At 38.1% G+C, this 27,778-nt stretch overlaps 1 protein-coding gene across 19 annotated transcripts in view; it reads right to left on the reverse strand.

Annotated features, from left to right (window-relative positions):
* The window catches only part of nrxn3b (neurexin 3b), a 409,294-nt gene that overhangs the window by 24,806 nt on the left and 356,710 nt on the right, over window positions 1-27,778 (reverse strand). For 14 of the 19 annotated variants that reach the window (XM_038285077.1, XM_038285084.1, XM_038285074.1 and 11 more), the window contains 2 exons: window positions 20,358-20,447; window positions 18,130-18,440 (listed from right to left, as the gene is read on the reverse strand). In XM_038285077.1, coding sequence (XP_038141005.1) covers window positions 18,130-18,440; window positions 20,358-20,447 — 401 coding nt within the window. The remainder of the gene's footprint in view (window positions 1-18,129; window positions 18,441-20,357; window positions 20,448-27,778) is intronic. The other 5 variants (XM_038285086.1, XM_038285085.1, XM_038285080.1 and 2 more) reach the window with 1 other exon arrangement.

Raw genomic sequence — 27,778 nt, forward strand, 5'->3', positions numbered from 1 at the left:
AATTTAATTATTTTCTTAAAAATATATTGGAAAACACAAAAAAATGAAAGATCAGCATTCCAAGATTTTCCATGATAAAACCAATAAATTTTAATTATAATGATTATTTTCCTCATTTGGTTTCAGGAGAAAAGGGGGACAAAGAAATAATAATACTAACACAAACAGGAATTACTTTATAAATAAAGAAGCAAAATTATTAAAATAGTATGAAGCTGTATTTAAAGAAAAAGCTGTTTATATCTTTTTCTTGAGACAAAGCCAAAATGTGACCAAAGTCACAACTCAGAGGGAAAGCAGCTGTTAGTTGTGCTGGAAATTGCAAGAACTCACTAAGTGATGACATCAACTTATTTGCATAACTAACCACATGCATGAAATATTTATTGGGCACTGCAGAAGGGATAAAGAAAGTCATGGATTAGACACCAAGGCAATTAAAGGTCCCTAAATATGTGAAGAACAACAGATCTTTGCCGATTCTTGTTTGTTGCTTCTTATAATAACACAACGTCAATGTGGATGTCCTCTAGGGCTGGGTGGAGTTCCCTATATGGGTGTTTCATACATTTTTATGGTGAATGGTAGGAGGACCTTTATGTGTTTTCATCCCCATGGGAAAATAGGCATAAAAGTTGTAGATTTGTATAGATTTATTTATTTATTTGATTTCTGTCAACTAAAATGTGTCTAATTTATCTTCATCCCCCCTTGCAGCCTAAAGCTAGACACAGTAATATATTAATATTCTCAATTATAAAATTTTTTATATCTGGTCATATTCATAATTTATAATGAACCAAAAAAACAGGTAGTAGGATGCCAATTTTATGCCATCTGCTGCACCAGCCACTGGAGATTGGAGAAAGGCAAAATATCAGTGTAATCAGCGGATCAAGATCAGTTCAAAAACACATGATCCTTTTTCTTATTGGTGGCCTGAGCAAACATCATAAGATATTTTTAACTTGAGTGGTGCACAATGGCACTTCATTAAGCTCAGTTGCCACTTCCTGCCTGTCATGGTTCTGTACTTTCTTGGTTCTGTTTAAGTTTTATTTTTGAGTTTTTATTGATTTTATTTCATTTTGTGTCATTCTAGTTGTTTTCTGGTTGTATTTGAGTTCTTATGTATTTTTTGTTTACTCTCTGTTGCCCCCTTGTGTCTCCTTTCTCCTATCTCCCTTCTAGATCCTTCTGTCCACACCTGCTCCCAATTATTTGATTAATCCATTGTTTGCTCTGTTTGGCATTTATACTCATCCTATGCAGTTACTGTTTGCTGTATTCGCTTCATTTATCTATTCCTTTCCTTGACCTATGTGTTGCAATTTGTTCTAGTTCCTGTGTTCGGTGATTCGTTATTTCTGGATTTAAGCTTCTGTTTACATCATTTGTTTTTAAATCTGCAAGAAACCACCTCAGGTTCCATCTCTGCATTTCGGCCCTCTAGAAACCTCCAAAAAACCTACATACCTGCCTAGGTATAGTGAATGATGCAAGAGATGGGGCGGGGTGGGGGGGGGACCTTAGGTTCTGAATGGTAATTTGCTAAAGATATCAACATAGTGGCTAAGTTGACACGTATCCCAGTCATTTCTATTTTGCACTGCTGCTAAACTGTTTATTGCTAATAAAACAACTTGACCAAACATTAAAATTTTTGTTGGGTATTTAATTGTTGAATTTAACACAATAATTTCTCCTTTAAGAAACAGGCTCTGGATTAACATTCAACTAATCTATTTTCATAAAGTACATTTTCATACATTCTTGAGAAAAACACTCATAATCTCCTTGTTTCAGCCGAACAAAATGAAACAATAGAGACAGAAATCTGAGTTCTCTCATCCTTTAGTTCCTATCTCTCTTTGCCAACCCAAACACCAAAATAGGACAGTCATCTCAGAGGCGGAAGCTTAGCCCTTCTATTGACGGCTTTGCTGTGCGCATGTTATCATGTCCGATCTGAGCTTTGACAAGCCGACAAGGGAGAGGCTTGTATTACAAGGGGAATCAATGGCACCAGGCCATATCCCTATCAATGGGCCGCCACAACTCCTTTTCTCTTGTTCTCGTTCTATGACAGATAAGATGCTTTATCTAGAAATTAAAAAAAGAGAAAAAGGAACAACAGCAAAGAGGCATGGTAAAAATAACCCACAGCTGTGATTCTAATCAAATGTGTTATCATGTGGTGTATGTTGTATTAGTAACAATCCTGCCTAAAGAGGCAAGCCAACAAAAACCTGTGTGAGAAGGCTGGAAGCCCTGCTGACCCTCAATTTAGTGAATAAATTACAATAAAATGAGCTCCTGCACCAACTTGTTGTGCCAAAGCCATATGCTAAATGATTCCCAAGATCAGGTATTGATGTTTGGAATGAGCACCCACGGTGCGTTTTCTCAGCAGTCCCCTGTAGTCAGCAAATTTCTTTTTTTTCTATTCAGGTTTATGGAGAAACAGGGAGTAGGTGGTAGAGCTAGGTGAGGGGAGGAAATGGCTGGAAAGATGGTTTTATGTTGGGTGGGGGGAGAGAATGAAAATTTGTTTAATTTGTTCACCAATCAGCTCGACAGGTTGGTTTCAGCAGAATGGGTTATGTTGAGAGTATTTCTCTCTTTCTCAAGGACCTGGCTTTGTACACAGAGCAGTGAGGGCTGTTGCTTCACAGCAAAGTCTAATTGCCCTGAAGCCACAGGCAGCCACTTTCAAGCAGGGTCATCCATCTTCCAACAGAAAAGGAAATGGTCTTTGGCCCTGATCTTTAATCACCCCCATGCCACTGTGTACAAGGTCATCAACGAAGCTCTGTGACACACAAGCAAAGTACAACATGTACATACACAGCCGAACCAGGCTAAAGACGGGGCCTGGGTCCCGGTTGGTCACGTGGCATGAAACAAGTGCAAGCAGCGGAACATGAGAGGGAACATCATCTCTCTGTGTGAGTCCATCCTCAGGTGAAATGAAGCCGTGATTACAGGTCTCCGTTATGGATTGTGTTACCATTTCTAGTTCTGTCTTCAAAGAGGAAGAGAGAAATCGGGTGGATGGTGTGTTAAGCTATGCTGAGAGCTGTGACCAGAGAAGATGAGAGCAACATGGGAGAGGAGGAACAGAACTGAGTTCCCCTGTTGAAAAACTTAGAACGGGGTCCCTTAACGTAAAGGAATAGCAGTACATATAGTAATATACTTAATGTAAAATACTTATCTTCCAAAAACATATATATTTTCACCAAAATTACATCTTGATGATGCTGTGTGATTCATGCAATTTCACTCCTGCTTTAATGTGTCAAGAGTTTGACTTCATTTTTGTGAATGTTTTTGTCTATGGAAAAACCTAAAAAAAGGGACTTGGGCTGTCATTTTAAGAGTGTGATGTTTTTATAGCAGACTTGCTGTGATAAATGCTTTGCAAAGATATTCATGCCTATACACACTTTGTCAAACATTGTCTTGTTGCAAGCACAAAAAGTGACAGACCGACAGAGAGAAGTAAATTAATTCTAAAGGAAAATAATATCTGGCTTTAAAAAAATCATTAAAAATCAGCTCACTGTATTAAACTTTTAGCCAGAGCTGCTGCTTCTGTTTGAACATGTTCCTCTGCCAGCTTTGCTAATCTAAACTAAAACTTTTCCCAAATCTTCTATGCTAAATTGTCTTTTGTAGCCTCTTTTATTGATTTCTATTCATCCTCACCACTGCCCAACTCCTCTATTCCTGCTCAGTAAACTCTAAGATGCCCACACCATGATGCTGCCACTACCTTATGTGACAATGAACAAGGAGGATCATTTTCCTTCACTCACACAACTAAAGTACCTAGATTATCTCATATTAGCCTCTTCTTCATCTGAAGTGCATTTCTTAGATGACTTGTGTTACTTTCAACAATCCCCCCCTTCAGATGTGAGTCTCTTGGCTGCTTCCTTAATTATTGCTCTCGTTTTGTGGCCTGGCAGTTTATGTGGACATTTGTGGGTAGTTTTGAAGTTGTGTTTGAATTGTGAAATAAACAGTCTTCCATTAAATGTTACAGGGTTAAAATTTGGGTCAAATTTCATTGCATATTTTTTTTTCCTCTTACATAAAATAATAAAAACAAACCCATTTTTTGTTGTGAGGTGAGAAAATAGATAAAAAAAAATGTTTACAGTCAGTGTATGTGTACATTTTTGTTTTCACATTTGAGTCATTTGTTTTCCTTTTTGATTGGTCTGACTTTTTGCTCATTTCATAACAACTGCATGCATTGATTTCATGAAAAAAAAAGAAAAAAAAAAGGGGGGAGAACGTTCGTCACATGATCTTCAAATCTCATTATGTTCCAGAACCTATGCTGACACTGAGAAGGCAGCAAACGGGTGGCATGTCTAAATAAACCTGTTATCACAATCGCTGCCAATTAATTCCAGGAATTTCAACTCTGTTTACTCATACTGAGCTTCGTTCAACATTTAATGTGATTATGAGAGCGCGGTGCACACAGATAATTTACAGCAACACACCTGTAAAAGTGCTACATTGTCAAAAAACTGACCCCTTTAAACATTTATGGCTGTGATTTATAAATACGGCTAATGTGCATGGTTTTTATTGCTGTTTTAATAAACATTTAGGTATCAGTAGGATTAATTTTTATTCAGTGCAACTGCAGAAAGGCTCCAAAACAATATGTCAAATCTAAGATGATTTGCGGCTATTTTAGAAGAAAAAAAAATCCTGAAGAGCACCAGGAATGAAAAGCTGTATTTAGGAATACAAACAGCATATCCTTCTGCGGCACTCAAAAGGTCACATCTTCCACTAAGGCTGCAAGACTAGTTAACAAGCAGGGAGACTTATGATGGATCCAACAGGCTTTAACATGACTACAGCACGAAGAGTGAGGTGCATTGTAGCTACAGAAGAACCAAACAATAGGAAACACCACCTCATTTAGATCTGTGCAAGACATAAATTCCTCCACACAGTTCTCTAACCCTGTCCTGGAAGAAAAACAACTTGATATTAGGGGGACGCTATTTGTTTGAACAAAGCTTTGCAAATATGAAACTAGAAATGAAATTATATTGCATCTTGTCCTACAAAGATAACTATTACCATTTGTTGAAATGGAAATGAAAATATTGTCATTAATATTAATTTCCTTGCAGTTTTACTTGAATCTATGAGTCCTTGAAGTGTGGCTTCATCAGTCTGCAGAATAAGTTTGTTAATATTCTCTTGATTCACCTCTGAACATCAAGGCTAATACTGCTGGTATGTTAGTAAATGTTAAGTGCTAAAATAAATCAGTTTTATTGATGAGGATGATGATGAAAAAAAGGATGAAAGAAGAGCAGCAAGAGCCTTAAGAAAGCAACCCCCTTTCCATCTTCACTTCTCTCTTGAGCCATCTTTTTAGAATGTAGTTTTCTGATTTCAAGCAGCCTCGAAACATTTTTTTTTATCTTTGCAAAGTTAAAGATCTTGTCCAGATCAAATTTTTTGAACATCCATTAATTCAGCATCATCTGGCAATGTACATTTTTTTCCACACTCAATCATTAAAACATTTAGTAAAATCAGCCAAAACAGGGGTCCATTGAAGTACCTGTTAGCAGTACTGTATATATATAAACTTTTCTGCAAATTATGATATGAAAACCTTCTACAGTTTTGCCCAAACAACTACTGATAACAATCTAAGCATTGATGTCCTAATAAAGACCTAATAAAGAAAGTAATGATGTTAATAATGCATGTTAATAATACTAAATATCACCTTGTTCTATGTGCTTCATTCCTAATGTTTCATGAGACATTGGTCATTTTTAAACAATACAGAATATTTGTTAGACTTAGACTTCGACTTGTTAGAATTATAATTAGTTTATTTCTTATAAGAAACTATTTTTTATATCTTCAATCAATTCTTTGCACATGTGCTTCATAAAATTAAAAAAAATAAAAACCCCTTTCTGCATTCTAATTTCAGAATGCATTAAATAGTCTCTAAGCCTTTATTACAGAGACTACCAAAGGTTTCAGAATCTATCTCATAAAGATCAGTGCATCATTGGCCTTATCAGCATGAAAGGTTTTTGATGCTGCTAATATGTAATTAAACAGAGAAAAAAGAAACAACCAACCACCACAACCAATGTTATAGTTCAACTTATTTAGTACTTTATTAATAAACAAAACAAAAAGACTGAATGTATTTTTTTAATTAGTTGAGTATTAAGATGATTTCACACCGACTTGGTTTGCAGCGGCCCACAGTGGGATCCTGCTCCAACTTTGGGAAACTATATCTCTAACATTTTTAAATAGGTTATTAGTCAATATAGACTTTAATTTCCAATGTAAGCAAAACAGTAGAACATCTTACATACCGGTAGTAACTTTTTTTATTCAATTCCATTTCAGATCATGGTAGCCAGTGTTTTTATAACAAAGGCTTTATAGATAATTCTCAGCTTAACTCATTATTTATAAATCAGTCCATGTGTAATGGTATATATTCAGCTGGGAGGTCTATTAGCATCCTTTTTTTCATGTGCTGAAATTGAACCTTGCTTTTCTCCATGTGGAACACATTTCTCTCTCCTAACTCAATCTTTCTCAATATTTTTTGTACTTCTGATAGTCAAATGCTATTATGACTTCAAGGCTGTAATACAAAATCAATGCAGGCGTTATGCAATGGCTGATGCTGGCAGCGGCACATGTTCCATATTAACCAGGAGTCCCGATTGGCTTTGGTTCCTAATGAGCGCCAAACAAATTAAGCATTCGATTTAGTCACTTTTTAGAAGATGAAAGTTGAAACATAATCTCAAAACGGTGGAGAGATTACTTGAAATGTGGCGTACATCGGAGTGCCTCTTCATGCGTGAACATGCAGGCACACATCTCTCCAATTATCCTACACTGTTCAATATTAAAAGCAACAAGTTAGTTTGCAGTTTGTAGGAACTCTCTGCGGATACGAGAGCACTGAAACAGAAGAAATATATGTTGCACATGTAGGGCTGTGTATAATATCTAATTAAATCCACACCAGTCATATTAGTGCAGGGTATAATATGTCGGCATTAGGCCCATACATATCTAAAATATCCAGTAAATGGTCTAGTCTCTGTGTAGCTGTACCTTAAATACCCTGTTTATTCAGTACCTTGCAAAAGTATCCATTCAGTTTAATCCAGTTTATTCATATAGCGCCAATTCACAACACATGTCATCTCAAGGCACTTTACAAAAACAATTCAACCAGATCATACAGTCAAACTGATTCAAAGTTTTCAAAGGAAACCCAGTTGATTGTATCGACTCATTGACTTGAAGGCAATCCGTCATGCATGTGGAACCTTGTCAAAATTTTGACAACCAAACTCTCACATTATAATTGGATTGCATTTGTCAAATTCCATCAGAACACTCGTAGTTTTGATGTCATTATAGCATCATGAGCCTTGTATATCTCTGTCTATTCTCCTTTCAAGAAAAGCTCATATTGTATGGATAACGTTTGTAAAATAATGTCCTACTGCTGGGAGGACAGCAGAAGGACCACATGGTCCCCATGATGTGCTATGATTTATGGATATTGCTCCCCACGGTGTAACAAATACACCCCCACTCATGTACATTCCCGTCTTGCTATATGAGGAAATTGAGGAGCATATGTTGGTTCGCATTGACTTCCATTGTTTTTCAGTGATTTTCAACCCTTTCTATTCTCTAACCCTAAAAATAACCCCAAACATACCTATTTCAATGCATACCTCACCCTAAACCAATTTACACCTAAGCCATTAACCTAACCGTTAGCAAAATAGCTTGTGAGGACCATCAAAATTTGCAACTTTGCAACGACCAATGCTCAATGTGAAGGTAAAATCGGAGAAGTGGTCCTCACTCTGATGCAGAGACAGATACATGCACATGCAATTTGGTTTGAAGGCTAAAAAGTTGGATTTCATTTAATCTGACCAGAGCAACTTCCCTTACATGCTTGCTTATATGGCTTTTGGTAAACTAAGGGAAGGCAATAACTAATGTTTTTTTTTTTTTTTTTTTTACAGATTGTATCACCTGGGATTTGGTTCACTGAAGCTTCTCCAAAGTTATAGTGTGTGGATCTTGAATGTTTTTGTGATCAATGCCATTATCGTGCCAAGCGACTCTTTAGGTAGAAGGACTTGCTATTGTGAATTTATGGTTGTGGCATTTTCCTTCTACTTTAATATAATAAACTGAATGCTCACTTTTAGTTGGTAAAAAATTTGGGACATCATTGTGTTTGCCAATCCATCAGTCCTTCCACTCATCCATTTATTCATCTGCTTATCGTGCCAGGGTGACAGTTGGGCCAGTGCCTATCTCCAGGGGCAAAAGGCAGGGTTCATCCTGGACAGGTTGTCAGTCTATTGCATCGTTGTATTTTATTTAAAGCCTTATCATGCTTTTAAGCTTCTCTTTAACCTTCTCAGCTCTCTGTTGCTCTTTGGTCGTCATACTGCAGCTAGTCTATTAATATTACCTCCCAAATAACAAAACTCTCAGGCCTTTGAAGAACTGCTGGATTTACACAGAAAATATCTTCTTCCTCGTCTCATTTCTGCACTACCTTACTTAAAAAAAAAAACCAATAACATTTGCTGTTTTCATTTGAAGAGGGCATGAATACTTTGCAAACTGGCAGCACCAAACAGCATAACTGAACAATCTTTGCTCTGAATGCAAGAATGGACAAACAAGAAACATGTGGCTCTCTCAACCTTACATTAACAAATTTACAGTGTGTCAAAGAGGAAAAATAAAATGCTGGCAGCAGCACTTAAACTTTTAGAATATTTTTGTTCTCAGAATCGTTGTGCTGGAAAAAAAAATTAATTAAAGACCATGAGTGTACAGGATCTCGCAGCAAACTCCCAACTCTTTAAAATGGCTTGGCAAAGAATTTAATAGCGACTGTTCCACTTTGATAATCTGTGTGAGTCTACGGGGTAGTGTCTGGTGGGGAGTGGGGAGATGACATCTGTAGTGTGAGAAGAAGAGATAAAATGGGACCTGTGAAGCTTTGAATAGCACCATTAATATTTTAACTCCTCAGTATATTGCAGTTATGATTAATTAGAAAGAGCTAGAAACATTTAGATTACATTTATGCACAGTGGATAATATAAGAACTTACATACTAATGTTTTATTTAGTAAATGTACTTTGAATAGGCTGATAGACTTCTAACTCCAAGCATGTATCAGTAATGACAGAGGTAACCCATAAACATCAAGAAAGTTATTTGTAATAAGTTGCATTAAAACAGGAAAAAAACATTAGACACCATGAGCTAAATGGGCCAAATGAGTAGTAGAACAGGCTTCATGCATAAAGTTATGGATGGGGAGACTGATGGTATGCAACGGTCAGATATTTTTATGACCGACAAGCTGTCGTCAAAATGTGAAAATTCTGGGTAAATCTTTTTTGCATTTAGGATATTTGTGTTCCTGAAAACCTGCCTTGGTCTCAATTTCAAAATCTTATCAGAAATGTTCTGGCCCATTTCTTGATTAACCCTTCCGGCAATTAAACATAATCTGCCAATTCCATAACTTTTAATTTTACTATAAGCTGTAAAACTGCCCCATATTAGGTGCTCATACCTTCAACCTTCGCTGTTGGTGTGATGCTTTGGTGGTGTGATGCACAACATCATTTTTAAGTACAAGAAAGTTCTTTGCAATTATATTAATTGGTTTAAATGTGGTGTGGTGATCAAATGTTATTCAGTAAACCTCAGGCAATCATCAGCATACTCAATCATCAATATACTTCTACAAAGAGTGGAGTCTTGTGAATCATTGTGGGATTGTTGGTTCTTGGACAACTCTTCTGATTAAGTTTTTAACTCGTCTGTCAGAAAGTTAGCAAGGAGAACCTGCTTTTTGCTGTTTTATTGTGTAATGCCATCAACTTCTGGATTATTGCTCCATTGGACAATACACTAATGTTGCTGTGGTAAGCCTATACCCTCTGTAATGGTAAACCATTAGACATGTACCCAGTTAGGATTAAACTTGCCTAAAATAGTTTCAGTCAATAGTATGTCTAATATTAGCATGCCTGCTCTCTACATTGTCATTATTTCAGTTACATTATATCTATAAACGTTTACTCATATGGTGTCAGCCACTTCCATTGCCATAGATGTATAAAATCCAGCTCCAAGGGATGCTGAACTTGGACTTAACTCAGACCTAGACAAACTTTACTGTGTATACAAATTGAAATGTTGATGCATACAGCTTGTCAACAGTGAATGAGCAGCTTACAACAGTGAAATTAACATTTCCATTTATAAAGTGCGGCAGTGATCAAGAATGTAGACATTGTAGGAGAAAGGAAATCCAATTTAAAGTCATGTTGCAAAGGGCATTGAAATAGAAAGGTTCAATGTAGTGCAAAATAAATAAATATGGTTAAGAAATGAGGTAGAAGATTGAGATTTGTTTTATTTTAGGGGTTATGAAAAAATCGGCCATGTTGGTAGTGCAGACATGATGTTTTCAAGTGTGATGCAGAGTATTCATTAGATTTTCAACAGTCTGATCAACATATTCTCATTATCAGTTCGTATGAAATCGTACGAAAAGTTATGCACAGTATTTTGTACGTTTTTGAAGTTGTTCCTCGAAAAAACTGATCTGTGGGCATGCGCAGCCAGACTGACGAAAAAAGCAGAACCGCGGACGGACGTAAAACTGGGAAAAACATTGCAATAATCACTTCTTGATGTCTCTCACTAGGTTGCTTGCTGTTTTGTATCTTAGGGTTAGGGTTAATTGTATGTTAAATTCTATGTTATTGAATGCTGCGTAAGATGCACATGCGCAAGGATATCTTGTCTCGAGGCAAGACGTAAAAACAGGACGAAATACGACGAAAAAAAACGCCAAAAATGTACGAAATTACTATGCATAACTTTTCGTAGGATTTCATACGAACTGATAATGAGAATACACTGATCTGATGGCAGAGAGGAAAAAGCTGTTGCAGAACCTGCTGCGAATGCTGCGATACGGAACAAATGAATCCCTCTCAAAATTTCAAATATCTGAAGCATAGAACCATGGTACGATGCCAATTGCTCAATAAATCTAGTGGTGAAATATCCTCACTACCCAATATGTAAGTGACATACGGGGACTGGAAATGATAATGGGGTAAACTGTAAATTTCAGTTTTTTTTTTAAATGCATACATCTTTAAGTCATCAGCTCAAAGTTTTCCATATTTCCACCCACTTTAGCTGTGGTTTGCAAAGTGCAGTCATGATGAGTTACTTTTCTTTCAAGCAGAAGTGTCATGTTCTTCTTATGGGTTTGGGTTTGCAGTTGGACAGCAATGTCATTTTATAACCAGTCAAGACATCTCTGGAGGCAGTGCAGCAGGAGGTGAACCTGTGCTTTGCACCAGAGCATGTGCCGACATGGTCAGCTCTGAGACAAGCTGCAAACTGTCTGTTTGCAAGTGATGCGTGTTTGGTTCTCTCAACGTTGGAAGTGCCCCCGCTGCGACATGACAGGTTTACACACACAGACACACACACAGAGTCTTTCCTCAAGGATATAGATAAGCTGTGTGCTGTGAGGACTGGAGTTGGTGGTGGGGTGGGGGTTAGGGTACATCCATTACACAAACCCCCGTGGTCCAAAACCCCCGGAGCTATCTGCCAGTTCTCACACACTGAGAGACAAACTGCCAAAAATACACACACACAAACACATGATGTACTGACATGAAATTGCAAACATCTACAAACACTTTCACACAGAGAATTCTAATGGAAACAGCTCTATGTACATATTCTGTTGCACGCCGAGTGGCATGAAAAATTCATAAAGGGAATTACAAACGTGGTGCTGAATACAAACTGACGACAGTGAAGGCAGACTATCGAGAAACTGCTGGAATGAGTGTGTCATGTTGATGGCAGGGGTGGTGGTGGTGGGGGTGTGTTTATGACAAAGAAAAGGTGGGATATTGTGACAGGAGAACGAGCAGATGCGACTGCAACAGAGTTGACTGGTATTTGATATGCGTTTTCCCAAATACGCCTCAATTACATTAACTCTGCCGTATGTGCTGCAGAGATAAGGGGATCCTTCAGTGTACTCAGGATGTGGGTATGCCTTTGTGCACTGGTTGTGTACCCTTCTTTAATGAGCCACGCTCACACCAGAAGGGTCGCCATCATTCTGCTGTCTCTTAATTGGACACACCGAGCAACTGGCCCACCAACAGCATTTATCTTCACCAGCTCCCTGCAAGCAAAGCAGCCTGGCGGGGCGAGTCCCAAATATATATATATATATATATATATATATATATATATATATATATATATATATATATATATATATATTGGCTGAAGAAAGATTTTCCAGGAATACCTGCTTGCTAGTTTGACCTTTTCACAATTAGTTGCAGGTCTGGGCAATGGTTGTTAAGGGAGCTGAGCACAACAGGGAAGAAAAGCAGCTAAAAGTAGAGGGCTATATGTGCCCATGCCCACCCATCTAATTGGGAACAGATCAGCAATTAGTTGCACTTATGTGGAAGAACAGCATGATGCAAACATAAATATCTCTTCAGCTAAGAAATAAGTGAGCAATGATTAAGTGTCCTTATGGGATCAGCAACTATAAATCTTTTTCAAAAACAGGACCTCAATCTAGCTTCTTTATCTAGGCTTTTCAGTCATTCTCTACCCGAGTTACAGTTCCCCACCAACGTTTTTTTACTCTTTGAACTTTTCTAGAGTTTGGGCCTGATCTTCAGAAGGTTTGCATGTCTTAAAACAGGTGCAAACGTGTGTAAGTGTAGAGCAGATCTTCAAAGAAAGTGCAAAGTGATTTTCATTTGCGCTTCAGCAGACAGTTTGTGAAAAACTTTGTTTTTGCATGTATGCTTTTATCAATATGCTGAAGATATTCCAAGAACCAAAATGTACTTAATGGGTGGAGGATATAAAAATGTAAATATTTGCCACTAGGAATAACTAGTCATTATCCAAATCAGAAAAATTCAACTGTGTCAGCAGCTTTTCTTTTTCTCTGAAAGTCAGGTGCAAACTGACCAGCAAAAATATCTGCAATCATTGTCTTTTCAATAGGAGGCATTGGTAAAACTCTAGATGAAGGAGAGTAATTCTGTGTGCATGCAAACATAATTGGCCCATCAAAAGAAAAATAGTGGAAAAATATTACCAAAGAAAAAAACATCTCTACAGGCTGGCACACATCAGTGCAGTGTGATGATGCAGGATATCTTTATACAATCAAATAAACAAAAAACTAATCTTAAATATAAGGGCATGTACTGTAGATATATAAAAAAAAAAGGAGTCTGCAAAGAGACTTGGGGCTGAGGGGTTTTAGGGCAGATTGCAACTATGACTTTTTTATTCATTAATTTAATAATTTAATGTTTTGAGCAATTTATTTTATTCTAATTTTGTGTCTAGAAGTTTGAGATAAACTACAATAGTGCCCTGTGAATATTTATAATCTTCAATAATACCTTAATCCCAATGGCTATGAACCTCATCTTTTTTGTATGGCTGTTTTAATGGGCAGAATCAAACTGGTTTGCATGTCTAAACATTTGAGTTCTAAAACTCTAAAATGGGCATTTTAGTGCTGCTTAAATTAGTGGATAAAAAAAATACACTATCAAGAGTTTTTAGTTTATCTTTTAAATACAGTTTTGAAAAGTGATGCAAGGGTATCATTGTATGAATTTAGCCAAGGCGAGTCAATATCTGCTGTATCACAGCTTTGCTGTACTTCTAGTGCAAATTTTATAGGTTACATCTTTGATAGCTTTTGACATTCTTTAACATACTTTTCCAAAAATATATATATATATAAAAAAAGCTGAATCAAATTGGATGCATAGCATCCAAATATCAATTTTCACATCATGCCACTGATTCTCACTTGGGTATAAATGTTGACTTAACGATGTATTTACACCAGAAAAGTTCTTTTTCGACTTGTTTGGCTCAGATCAAGAGCAAACTATGAAATTCCTACATGCAACACCTCTGTTTTGCATGTTTACGTTGTTATTACAGTTGTAAAAACATTGCATATGTCAATAGCAGCTTGTTCAATGTAGATATGAGATTTTGTCTTTAATTTTGCGACAGAGTCAGAGAATGTGTCCAACAAGCCTGTAGGCAGCAGCTTTGCTGAGCAACAGAAAGTAAAACAGCATTATTTAGTTCAGAGAAGCAGGATTGTTTTTAGATATGTAGCGAACTGTGCCAGAGTCTATTCTGAAATGAACTGAGACCACATCAAAAAGTGGGTCTTGGTCTGGTTATTTGGTACAGACCAGGGTTCGTTGATCTTTATACGTCTACATAAAAGCTCAGGGCCAGAAAAAAACTTTGTTTGGTCCTTTAAAGTGGACCACATGTGGAATTTGTGAGTTCAACATACCGCCTTGGAGCTACAGGCTTCACACTACTGTTCCAAAATATAGAAAGCTGACAAAAATCAGATACAGTTTTCAAGGTACTGACAAAAAAATAGATAATTAGAACAGAACAACAGACTTCTCCATGCTGATTCAACATAAAAGCTTTATCTCTGAAAACGTATCCAAGCGTGAGCAGCTCCCAATTATACAACAAACAATTTGCTTCTCATTTCCCATCTCCTAAGCAAAGGGGACCGGTTGAAAATGATGGACACGAGCAATTTCTTTAACATGGCAAACATGCAAATCACTTTCAGTGTGTCTCCCTTGGCACTCCCCCTCCCCATGGTACACTAGATTGCAGCCCTCCCATTCTAATTGTTCTCAAACATCACGCGAGCACAGCGAGTTAATTGCAAACGAGAGACGCTGATCTCCCATGATAGAGGGCTCTGCATAAATGAGTATTCCCAATCTGACTATCCACATCAAATCTGCCAGTGTCAAAAAAAATAAATAAATAAAAAATATATACTTTGGTCGATTTGGTCAAGCTAAAAAAATTATCTGAAGGGCCTTTGGAGGCACTTGAAGAGGAACACTTATTTACGTTAATTAATACAAATAATTGTGTTTTGTACTGTTGGAAAGGACACCTAAGGTAAAAATAGAGAGAAAGCCAGTAGAACTATACAGTAGCAGCCATTCAAAATGGCCCTTCCCAGCCGAATGGCAGCCGAATGGCAGCCGAATGGCAGCCGAATGGCAGCCGAATGGCAGCCGAATGGCAGCCCACTTCCCTCAAACTCCCAGAGAAATCTCCTCAAACTTCCAGCCACTGGAGTGCCCCCCTCTTGCATATTTTTTTACTCTGACTCCACCCTTTTTCACTGAATTACAGGGTCTGAACAGGAGATGATGCTTCTTTTTAGATCTTAATCTTCACAAATCATGACAGAAAGAATATTTTAGTAAAAAAGATTGATGTTTAAAAAGGAATTAAAGGGGACCAGCCAAGGACCCATCAAGAAAAGTGGGGTCATTTTGAATGGCTACTACTGTATAAGCCAGTAATAAAAAAATATTTGAGGAATAATTAAAATATATGCTGACAAAGAAAAAGGCTAATGATTATTATCACCATAACATATAGTAAGATGTAATAATGTATGACATTTTGTTGAAAAACTCAGGGCATTTATATAAAAATTTTGAGGCTCTTTCCTGCCTGTCTAACTAATGGCTATATGTAGGAATTATCCAAATAACTGTGCGCTCTTTTGTTATTCATTGTGAACATGATGTTTCATGAAAACGGAGATGAAACTTATTAGATACTATTCTTATGCTTCCCAAATATATATTTATTATTGAATACGGAATAAAAGAAAACACTGAAATTGTTGATTATTTTCTTGAATTTTATGTGATAAAGCATGGACAAGTTTGGATAAGCCTGACATGAGCAGTAATAGAGTCTTAACCTGCATGTCTGCCTACGTGCAATTCCAAAAGTCCATGAATGGATCTGTTTGTATAAAAATAGTAACTTAACTTAAACTTTTGAGTTACTCTTTTAAAGAGCAATTAAAACAACCTCAGTAAATTATTGATCTTCCTCACAAAGTCTCTACCAAGTAAGACAGTGATAGTAAGAGAGAATGAAAAAGAAAATGAAAGGTGTTTGTCATGTCAGTGCATGTTCCTCCCCATGGAGCCATCATTAATTAAGCGTGAGATTGGTCTCTCCACTTCACACCCCTGCCTCTCGTCCTGTTGAGCCAGGGATGTCAGGGGACACGTCGCTTCTCACCTCAGAGAGCGAAACAGGTAGTGTCAGTTCAGTGGACCTAAAATAGACATCTGTTAACACACCCAAATGCATGCACACACACACACACATATTTTAGTCCACTCAGACACCCCCATTTTAGAAGCAGCTGCTTTTGTGCTCGAGTCCAACACCGCATCAGGCGCCTATAGCTCTTTTTCAGCGCAGCAGTACATCACTAATGATAGCTCAACTCCCTAAACTCCCCTATACTACCCAGAGGGGTGGGGAAATCTGCCAAACGGGTACAGGTCCTCTCCTTCCCGCTCGTACCACAGTGTCTGACAGCCAGCAAGGGAACTGTAAAATTAAAGGCCTCTGCAAATGAAATGCTGACACGACAACATGAATCAAAGGCAAGCCAGTCACGTGACCCTGTGAGAGAAGAATGACCAAGGCATGTTCTCAAAAGGAATACAAACACAAAACAGAAGGTTACAGAGGGAAGGGAACAACATTGTTATTAAGTTACTGAGGCGCCCTATTCAGGGTGTAATGGTGGCATTATGGATATTGACAGGAGTGATATTTGTTCATCTTTTCACCTTGAAAATTCAAGTGCGTTGTCAAAAAGATCTCCGAGCTGAAGAACTTTATTGACTTCTTTTGATATTAATATTCGCCTGAGACGACAAGTCTTTTCTTTATGATGTGACCTTGTTGTTACTGCCAGAGACGATAATGTATCTCGGCTAAGTCATTATAGCTGACTCATAAAGGAAATAGAAATGGATTGCTTTGTTTCTGTTGCACGTCTTCCATCTTCAGATCACCTCACCCTAGAATCTTCCACCCTCACTCCCATACAGAGGTAGAAGGGTCAAGCACCGACATTAAGGGTCATCATGACTACGCAGCAGACAATCTAATACCGAGGTGTAGAAGAAGACCAAAACCAAACCCTTCCTCTACAACCAGCACGCCTCACTCATGAGGGAGAGTTATTGCTTTAATATAGACAATGAAGGGTTCAATTTGTGCTCTGGGTGTCAAAGGACTGCTGGGCGTGATTGCTTTCTTGGCACAGTTGTGACACTCATTGGCTCGGACTCAGAACGTATTGGAGAAAGCCCTCACTCGGTACGGAAATGTGTTGCATGACAGATAGTGGTGGAGGAAAAGGGTGATTGGTGGAGGAAAGGAGAAAAGGCACGGCTCGTCGAACAGCAGCACTTCGATCCTTGGCAGAATGAGAAATACAGTGTCCTGACCTTGGCTGATCAAGCAGAGAAAGAAGGGAGGGCAGACGTAATCCAAACCACGGTCAGTTCCAAAAAAACACATTAAATAGTAAAGAGAGGGAAACAGTTCTTGTGCTTACACTTTGGGGCACCTTTAAACCTTATTACAGAGAAAACAGAACCTTTATCTGTTTAAAATGTGGCTTCTTTCACTAAGAGGAAAGGCTTCTCTATTTGGAGAGGATCATATATAAAAGAAAAACAATGCCTACCACACATTTGGAATATAGCTAAATAGAAAAGGTAAAGGCAGTACAATTTTTTTTTTAGGTGGGTAGTCTTGTATGAACAGCAAATAATGAAAACACAATGTTTTCTAGTCTGAAACTAGTCTGAATTCAAGACCTGGATGGTCCACACCTGATTCAGAAAACATATTATAAAAAAATTCTTGAGTAAAATCCAAATACCTGCTGTTGCTGCACAGACATGAGATGAATATTCAGACATTTGGTTTTGAATAAGGAGCTTGCAAACTTTTTATATGGTTCTATTCTACATGAAAGAAAGAGCAGCTTCCACATAAACACAAACAAATTTGGAGGTTCCAATGTGTTATACCTGAGTAGATGGTGGCGAGCGCTGTTTGCGGGTGGTTGTGGTGGACAGTGTGGTGGTGGTCTCAATAAAGGTGGTGGACATCTCTGGTGGCATCGAAGTGGTGGTGCGGGCCGCACCACGGCTGGTGGGCACGTCTCCAACAAGCCGCACGCTGCCGTTGACTTTAATATTAGGGTGGCCTTCGGCGGCCATGTTGAGAACCTTGAGACCATTGTAATAGAGGCCTGAGAGCTGGCCTTGGTAGGGTCGCTTCCGGTCATTTCCCCCGATAGATATAGTGGCCTGCGTGTTGAAGATCGTGAGCTGGCGACCTGAGAGAGGAAGGGAAAAAAAGCGTAAGGATGGAAACACTGAAGCTATCCAATGCAAGAGATATGGGTGCCTGTCTTTTCACCCCTTCACCAAAATGTACATTTTTAGATTACAGAAGTTTTTGATACAAAATGCAACTGCTAACAGGATGGTTTGTATTAATCAATTTCAAGCTTCAATTTAATAAAGTGTAAATATTTATGCTGTCTTTAGCAATAATCAACAGGAACCAGCAGGAGGTGATAGGTTTTCCTCATCATTGTCATATTCGAATTGAGGTAAATTGGCAAAATTAGGAAAGAGAACTAAGATCACAAAATGTTTCTAAATCATGTAAAACCTGAATATTTGTCTCTGTATTTTACAAAAATACTAACATACAAAAAGAATATTAAACAGCCATACAGCTGCTAGGCACTTGGATTACAAATAGTCCCTTTGGGGTTAAAAAAGGGGACTAAATAGCAACACTTTGGTACAAAATTGGCAATGGAGCAATTTGACCATGATCCCACAAAATTTGTTGCAGAGGTGAATAAAAAAAAGAAAATAAGTAACAGAAAGACCCTATTAATAACATACATTTACCTCCCCGCAGTAAGAGAAAAAGTTTGTTTTTCAAGAGCGATGTATTGTTTCAGTGCTCAGTTAAATTAGGTTCTAAATTTTTATAAATTACAGGTAGCAGAACTAAATAACCATCATCTTCCCACAATACTATAAAAAACACTTTAAATAGAGCATATGCAAATTCGAAAGTAATATCTAAAGAAAATGAGCTGGAAAGTGTTCTTATGTTCTGAACTGAACAGTGGACGCTGTGCAGGGAAATGATGAATAAACACATATACAAGCTTTCGCATATTCTAAAGACAATGCGAATGTTAATGTGCCGTGCGAGTTTGATTAGTCAACGTCTAAATATCACAGTCAAAACACTCTCATGCATTAATTATGAAACTGAAATGCTTAAAACTTCCACAAAACGAGTATCATAATTACATTTGTGCAGTTCACAGATTAGCCACACTGCAAGCTTGTTCCATTTTGTTTGCTATACAGCACAGAACACATTAGGTATGGAATGGCAGGGACGGGGCGTTCATATCACAGAAAATGAAATAGCACGTGTGGAGCCATGCATGCAGCAGTAATGGGATTTTTTTTTCAAAACCTGTCAGTGTTTTAGCGGTGGTTAAAGGGACTTTATGAAAAGGTTAAGACGTTTATGTGCAATGAATTTTAAAAAGGCAGTTTATAATGGTATTACGTAGAGTGAGAAGGTTGTACTGTGGGGCAGCGGGCTTCCTTAAATCCGCCCACACGTGAGTTAAAGACAGATGAGAGGCCGACTTTGATAATCTAAGCGATTAATAAGAACAGCTTTTTCAGGCGGCGGTGCACCTTGGCGCTCGCACCGTGACACTTGGCTGTCAAAAAGGCTCCAATTATCTCTCCATCATCAAAACAGGTTGGATTTCCATTTGGTGTGATAAGTACAAGAAGATAAATTGCAGTAGAGAGGAGCCCCTGCTGTTAGGGAAGTTTTCAGTCCACTGATTAGTTTGTTCTCAAAACACTGTCAGTGTTAAGCTTCCTCTCCACACAATCAGCCGACAGTTGCTGCATTTCTAATGCCTCCTCCAGTCAATTTAAACGTTTGATTCCAGTCATCATCCTGTCCCAGTCCCTTTAACTGGACACCATGGTTGAACAAGTTCAAAAAAAGGTGACAATGGCAAAAAAAGAGGGGGGGGTGGGGTATCACAGAAAAATATGGTTTATTTTACAGATTTTTAAGGGATTTAAGGGATGATTTTCTCATTCTCAGAGGTTGAAAGGGAGCAAGCCGATGAGATGACTGAAAGAAAATAAAATAAATAAAATAACATTCTGGAAGTTAAATAAAAGTTTACCTTTCTCCTGAAGCCAATCCTCTACTGGCCGGGTATATTTGAACGGGATTTTCTTATTTGCCATTTGATAGCGCTCAATGTCGCTGTTGCCTTTGGAGTTCGAGAGTTTAACAAACAGCTTGAAACAGTTGGCAACAGACAACAAACATTTATACAGTGGTTTATGATGAGGTTTAGCTGCGTTTAGAAGGATTTATAAAAGCTTTATGAGTTTTTTTTTTCAAAATTAGTTGAACCTTAAGCTTCACATTTGTTTAAAACACTCAATATTAAAGATTACACACAATATGCATAAAATAAAAGCAAAAAATCATCGACAAGAAAAACTAAACACAGCAAATACATAATAATTTACATGACATTCAATAAATGAAGTACTGAAGGAAAAAAACAGCTTCATTGGTTTTCTGTGCAGTTAAACTGAGTCAGCTACAGAATTATCTCTAATTCTCCTACTGGACACCATCTGCTTTTGCTATTTCAAGTGGGCAGCAAATGATTTTGTGTGACTATTTGAAGGGATGGAGCTTTGTGAGGAAAGGAGGGCAATGTTAAGGGAGCAAAGTTGTAATTCTAAGTATGGCAGACCCGTTGGGGGTGAGATCCCACAGCGGCAAAGATTTCAAGAGGACAATGCATACAAATGAGATCATTACGGACTTAGTGGGAGGCCTTTTGGGGTAAAGAGAAAAAAAAAGCACTACTACGTTCTCTTGAGAGCACAGCTAACATGGTGAAAGTGCTGTGCAAATGTATTTATAACCTTTATATTTTTTCCACATTTTTCACATTTCAACGACAAATATTTTATGGGATTTGGGATGAGGCACATAAACAGTCAATCAATAGAAGAGGACAAAGTTTTCAAGGGATTTTTCAAATAAACCCTGCAAAGGCTGGCTTGTCTTTGTTTCGTCTGACATCCCCGAAATCAATCTCAATATAATCAACTTATATGATGCCACCTATCAACCAACTGACCGGCCGACTGATCAATCAATCAATCAGTTAATCAACCAACCAATCAGGTTCCGTTGTCAACAACTGATCGACTGAAAATAGGAATTTTTTACTGAGGTGCAGTGCCTCTTGCCTGCAGGAACAGATGATTTCCTTTGAAAAAAAGATTTTGAAATCTTAAATGACTTTTAAATGACTGAAGCATTGAGCTATTCACACATAATCATTACCAAACATGGCTTATAGATCTTCCAACTGAATTAAACATCTAATCCTAATTCTGAATGTATACGGATTGAATGTCAATGTACACTCACCGGCCACTTTATTAGGTACCCCATGCTAGTAACGGGTTGGACCCCCTTTTGCCTTCAGAACTGCCTCAATTCTTCGTGGCATAGATTCAACAAGGTGCTGGAAGCATTCCTCAGGGAGTTTGGTCCATATTGACATGATGGCATCACACAGTTGCCGCAGATTTGTCGGCTGCACATCCATGATGCGAATCTCCCGTTCCACCACATCCCAAAGATGCTCTATTGGATTGAGATCTGGTGACTGTGGAGGCCATTTGAGTACAGTGAACTCATTGTCATGTTCAAGAAACCAGTCTGAGATGATTCCAGCTTTATGACATGGCGCATTATCCTGCTGAAAGTAGCCATCAGAAGTTGGGTACATTGTGGTCATAAAGGGATGGACATGGTCAGCAACAATACTCAGGTAGGCTGTGGCGTTGCAACGATGCTCAATTGGTACCAAGGGACCCAAAGAGTGCCAAGAAAATATTCCCTACACCATGACACCACAACCACAGAGATGCTCTTCTGCCCACCTTGGTTGTAACGGGTGGTTATTTGAGTCACTGTTGCCCTTCTATCAGCTGGAACCAGTCTGGCCATTCTCCTCTGACCTCTGGCATCAACAAGGCATTTCCGCCCACAGAACTGCCGCTCACTGGATGTTTTTTCTTTTTCGGACCATTCTCTGTAAACCCTAGAGATGGTTGTGCGTGAAAATCCCAGTAGATCAGCAGTTTCTGAAATACTCAGACCAGCCCTTCTGGCACCAACAATCATGCCACGTTCAAAGTCACTCAAATCACCTTTCTTCCCCATACTGATGCTCGGTTTGAACTGCAGGAGATTGTCTTGACCATGTCTACATGCCTAAATGCACTAATTTGCCGCCATGCGATTGGCTGCTTAGAAATTAAGTGTTAACGAGCAGTTGGACAGGTGTACCTAATTTGTTCTTCAGAACCTAAAAGAAGACTGGAAAAATGTAAAATACAGCGATCGACCTCATGAGCAGCTTGTTTGAGTTTGTATGCAAAGGTAACACCAATTAACTTCAATTTTCCATCATCATGACATTGTCGGTGTTGTGTTGTGTTGCAGTCTGTCTGTTTTATATATATTTACTTTATTAAGCAGTCATTTTACAGGCCTGGTTAAAAAAGGTGATCAAAAGATTCAGATTTTCAAAAGCTTACCTGTGCACTATATTCAGTAATTTCTTACCAGTAACTGCAGAATACAGTTAATAAAGCTTTTTCACCCACGGCTCATGTGATTCTGTGCCCCTTCTCATTTGTTTTTCTGGTTAAAAGCCAAGGGCTTTTAAGGCAATTTGCCCATGGCTGGCCAACTTTCTTTGCCTTATTATAAGCAGAAAAGGAGAACTGCCTCATCACATGTCTATGGTTGTGCCATCAACTTCACTATATTCACTATAACAACTACCTTTTGTTTGTTGAAGGTTAGTTCACCTTGGATTAAATTTTTCCATGTGTGGAGCAATATTACAGCTTACATGAAGTCAATCGTGAAAAGTCACCTAATTAGTAATTCTCTCCATAAATCTTGGCCCCATTAAGATAAAAAATAATAATGGTAACAAGGAAGTCTGTTCGCAGTCAGGTAGAAATCTGAGAAGACCAAAATTAGTTTTTAAACCACAGGCAAACAATATGTGGAAAAACAGCGTACATTGTACTTGACTTTAAATCAGGCATGCCAAAAGTCAGGGCCGCTGTTCTGCAGATTTATAAAGGTTTCCCTGCTTCACCACAGCTGATTTTCATTGATACCTGATTAACAGGCTTTTGCTGAACTGCAATAAGCTGTGATAAAACAGGGAAACTTGTAAAACCTGCAGGACAGGAGCCCTTGAGGGCCAACTTTGAGCATACCTGCAGGCTTAACTACACCACATGGTGGTGGAGGCAGCATCATACTACTGTAAAGAGCTACTTGGTAAGAAAGGCTGCAAAAGAATGTTAATTGTACTAAGGTTCATCTTAAAGTGGGACAACATCAAACATCGACAGCAGAATCAATAATTGCATATAGATTCAAGCTTATTTATGTGTTAGACCGCCCAGTAAAAGTTCAGACCTGAACTTAAATTATGAAAAAAATTTGTTTGTATCAAATTTAGGGGAGAGGCGGCTTAGTGGTTGGGGCACTGCGCTTAGAATCAAGAGGTTCTGAGTTGGGGCCCAACTGCCAAAGACTTACACTAAGGGTCCGTGAGCAAGATCCTTAACCCCATACTGCACCCTGGGCACCGCCCAATGGCAGCCCACTGCTCCGCAAGGGGAATGGTTAAATGCAGAGATTGAATTTCTTTACTCTGTACTTGTGACAGTGTAAAGCAATAAAAGTAAGCTACTTTGTATATTGTGGATATAGTCCAAAAGATTTGCAGCCCTAAAGGGACCAAACAGTTCAACAAGGTATTGCAAACCACACTATGCAGATTTTCAGCTTATATAAATGTCACATTTCTTTCAAGTGCTTTTTCACTTTACCATAACAGGCTCCTTCGTGTTGGTCAGACTCAGCAACCTTCTAACAAGTCTACCACGTTTTTTACTACACATAAAAAAATTAACTGAATAAAACAGAATATGAAATGAAAATAAAGAATTTATATTTAGCTAACCTTTATGCCACCTTTAAATTAATGTCTTTACACATTACTCACTTCTTTAACTTTTGATTTTTAACAAGAATTTACAGACAACAATGAAGAGGTTGCAAACTCATCACCTATAAATAACAAGGGATACAAAATTGAAGAATTTTGTCTGATATTCGATATGTTAGTCAGTATTTTACAGCTAAACTGGCCAATAATCCATACCAATATTTCTTTCCATAGATCAAATTAAAGATTTTATGCGTTTTTTTCTTCCTTTCCTTTGTCATTGTAATATCCACACCACAAATATTTGTACTTCAGCCTCTCTCCTGTGGCAGAGTCTTTTGTTACTCTAGTTGATCCTCTGATGTGGAGTAAATCTTCTCAATTTTGTCACAAAAAACAGTGCCTGATATCATATGAAGTCATATGAACGTCTTATGAGGTTAATATTGCCCGGTACCAATGACATGCCACATTGTGAAACTCTATAGATTGCGAATAATTTTTTTTTTATAGTTTTCATATGAAAACTCCTAAAGTATTCTAGGGGTGTATAGGAGAATATATATTTAATAGACCTTTTAAACAGAGAGTACAGTGTGAGAAGTAGTATTATATGTGACGTTAACACCCTCTCCCACTGTGCATGTGTCAGGCTGAGAATCGTCTGAGGATTGAGACGTACAAGTCTGTCTTCAAACTCTGCAAGGCACAAGAACAGGCCTGTAAAAATTTTTAAATGACAGCATGACGTCAGCCAGTACCCCAGAGAGTTGGTATTTGAGACAAAAAAAGGAATGGGAAGCTATCATGGTAAATTAACATGATTTCATAACTGTGCAAATGTGCCTGGTGTGGGAGTGTCTCAAGTGATTTAACTGGTGAGGTTAACTTTATTCTCACACTTTCATGGAAAGCCAAGTGATTGGGTGCATATCATATTCTGCTTGTCCTCACACCCACCCAGCACGTAGTTCAGATATTTGCCTCTATTACAATAAATTACACCTGGCTAAGAAAGAGACGCAATCACATAAAACCGCAGTGTTCCTTCCTGCCCTTTTCCCCATTTTGAAAAACATCTACCCAAGTGCTCTGTTTATATTCAACCAGGAAGCAGCGTGATTACGGCTGCGAAGGAGCTCAGGGAGCTAAAGGACTGTGTCAGTAGTGCGCCAGCAGGTTAATCAGCTACGAGCAGGACTCCCTCCTCCTTCCTTTGATCTCAGGCAGGTTTCAGGTGGCAGCCAAATACACTTTCCCCTGGAAAGGGCCACAGAGAAAGCCATTATGGTTGGAAATGAAATCAGAGGACGAACGGGATGGTTACGATGCCTGAAAATGTTCTCTCAGGCCTGAGAGAAGAATCCATGAGCTCGCTCTGCATTGCTAATGGCACTGTCCCAGGTATAGCTTACAGACGGTTTCAGGTGATTAATGAGGTGACAGTTCCTCAGTAATGAATACACCACAAGCTAATTGTCCACCTAATGAGAAAAATCTCTATAGTTTGTCAATCTGATGTTCAGTTTTCCAGAGGTGACTCTAGAATGGATAACCTTGCCAATGAAGGGTTATTGCTTTTATTATTAGGGTTATTGTTTTTGATTTGTGGAAGCAGCCTGGTCTAAACCTTCCTCAAAGACATTAGGGAATGTTACAAGAAGAGTAAAAAAGATGCTTCTGTAGCAGTGCATTTAGTGGTGTTGTAGTACACATTATTAATAGTATGAGCTGGTTTTTGACTCTAGTGTTTTGGTTATGTGGGTATATAGGCAAAGAAAGGAAATAAAACACCAAATATACAACAAACGAGCTGGAATGCATCTCAAGTGAGTTGTAACCCATACTCGCTTATAATTACATCATTTAAACACTAGCTAGCGCCTCGTTTATTGTGGGGCTGAAAACTAGCTGATAAAGTTGGGGTATACCAAGGAAATACAGGAAAGTAGCAAAAATACTTGCCATAGCTGGGCTTTGCCAATGGTACACCTAAGGCAAGTATTCCCAGTATTGCCATAGTATTGCTGTAGGTATAAGAAACCCACAGAGAAACAAAAAATTTATTAAAAAGACAAGATTTACATCCAACAATGTCTACATTTGGTTAAAAAATGAAAAATTAAAAGCCCCATTGTTGAAAAGACATTGAAAACTGGGTTTCCAATGACTTTTATTTGGCTAAAGTGGGATAAAAAAAAAGACTGACCAAACACAACCTAATTTCTGGACTAAATCAAGACTGTGATGAACAGAAACCATCATCTAAATGATGTATTGTGGTTTGGGGAGGATATTAATGCTATACCTATGGCATACAAATGCAAATAAATAGGTATGCTGTACTAAAAGCAATGTTTTCTATATTCCAACTATAGGCTGACAACAGCTGAGATATAAATTGAAACCTCAAAGAACTCTTTACAATGCTGATCTAAATAATCATTTTTCATGAAACTATAAATATTATAGAAATGGAAAATAAAAGATGAAAATGTTATCTGCTCTTGTTTGATGCTTCCAAAAATCTAAGAGTCACTTAGAGGTACTTAGAAGTTCTTAATGCAGTGGTATTTATTTACAGTCTGGGTGCCTTGTGTCATTTTCTATTGGTGGTTAATAAAATCCAGCAGTTGCAAAGTTTTAAGCATAAATCATAAATGTCATTTAACTTTCTATACTACCCTTATCTCTTTTTTAGCTTTAGAAACTTGAATGTCTGTAGCCCCAGCATTTGTTTAGTGTGGAAAGTTAAGGTGGTAGGTCAAAATCAATTAGATTTGAGATGATAGTTGATATGTGGGAATCTGATGCATATTCATGATCAATCCAGATATGAAAATTGCACATGTATAGTAAACAAAAATAGATTATAAATGCGCTATTCACAATCAATCTGATGTAAAGAAAAACTGACTTCCATGATCTTGTAGCAAAAGCTTAATCTTTAGTCATGCATGATTAACAGCTCACAGCAACGCTCCAGCTGAAAAAAATACCAGTATGCATATTTCTGCTCATAGAAAGTTGTTTCTTCTTTCCCTTTAACATCCATATGTGCAAAAGATTAATAAGGAATTTGCTCCTTTTTTGTGCGATATAGTATCTCAGCATGCATATGTTTGAACTGCGCTGCTGAGTACTAACCTCTTTAATCCTCTAATACCCTATTTTCCTTATATTTAATGAGATTTATGTTTATAAACGCTCTGCCCGTGTCTATTTTCACCCTGCCGCACGCTCTTACTGATTTTTCCTCCTTACCAAAACAACGTTTAGCTTTTTTATTTTTTTTCTGTACTCGTCGGTGGCAGCCATTCAGTCAGCACAAACACTGGCAGGGAGACAGTCATCTGCTGATTTGCCGCTTCATTCTACTCAGTTTGTTTGTCATGCCGATCTCAGCAGGGTTCCATCACTGGGGCCAGAGCTGAGAACACATCAGAAATGTGAAAATGTCTACAATGACAGGCTTCTGGATTTTTTAATTTTATTTTAGGGAGGAGAGGTACAATGAGTACATTTGA

The sequence above is a fragment of the Cyprinodon tularosa genome, unplaced genomic scaffold (genome assembly GCF_016077235.1).
Source record: "Cyprinodon tularosa strain WSP-4 unplaced genomic scaffold, ASM1607723v1 ctg206, whole genome shotgun sequence".
NCBI classification, from domain to species: Eukaryota; Metazoa; Chordata; class Actinopteri; order Cyprinodontiformes; family Cyprinodontidae; genus Cyprinodon; species Cyprinodon tularosa.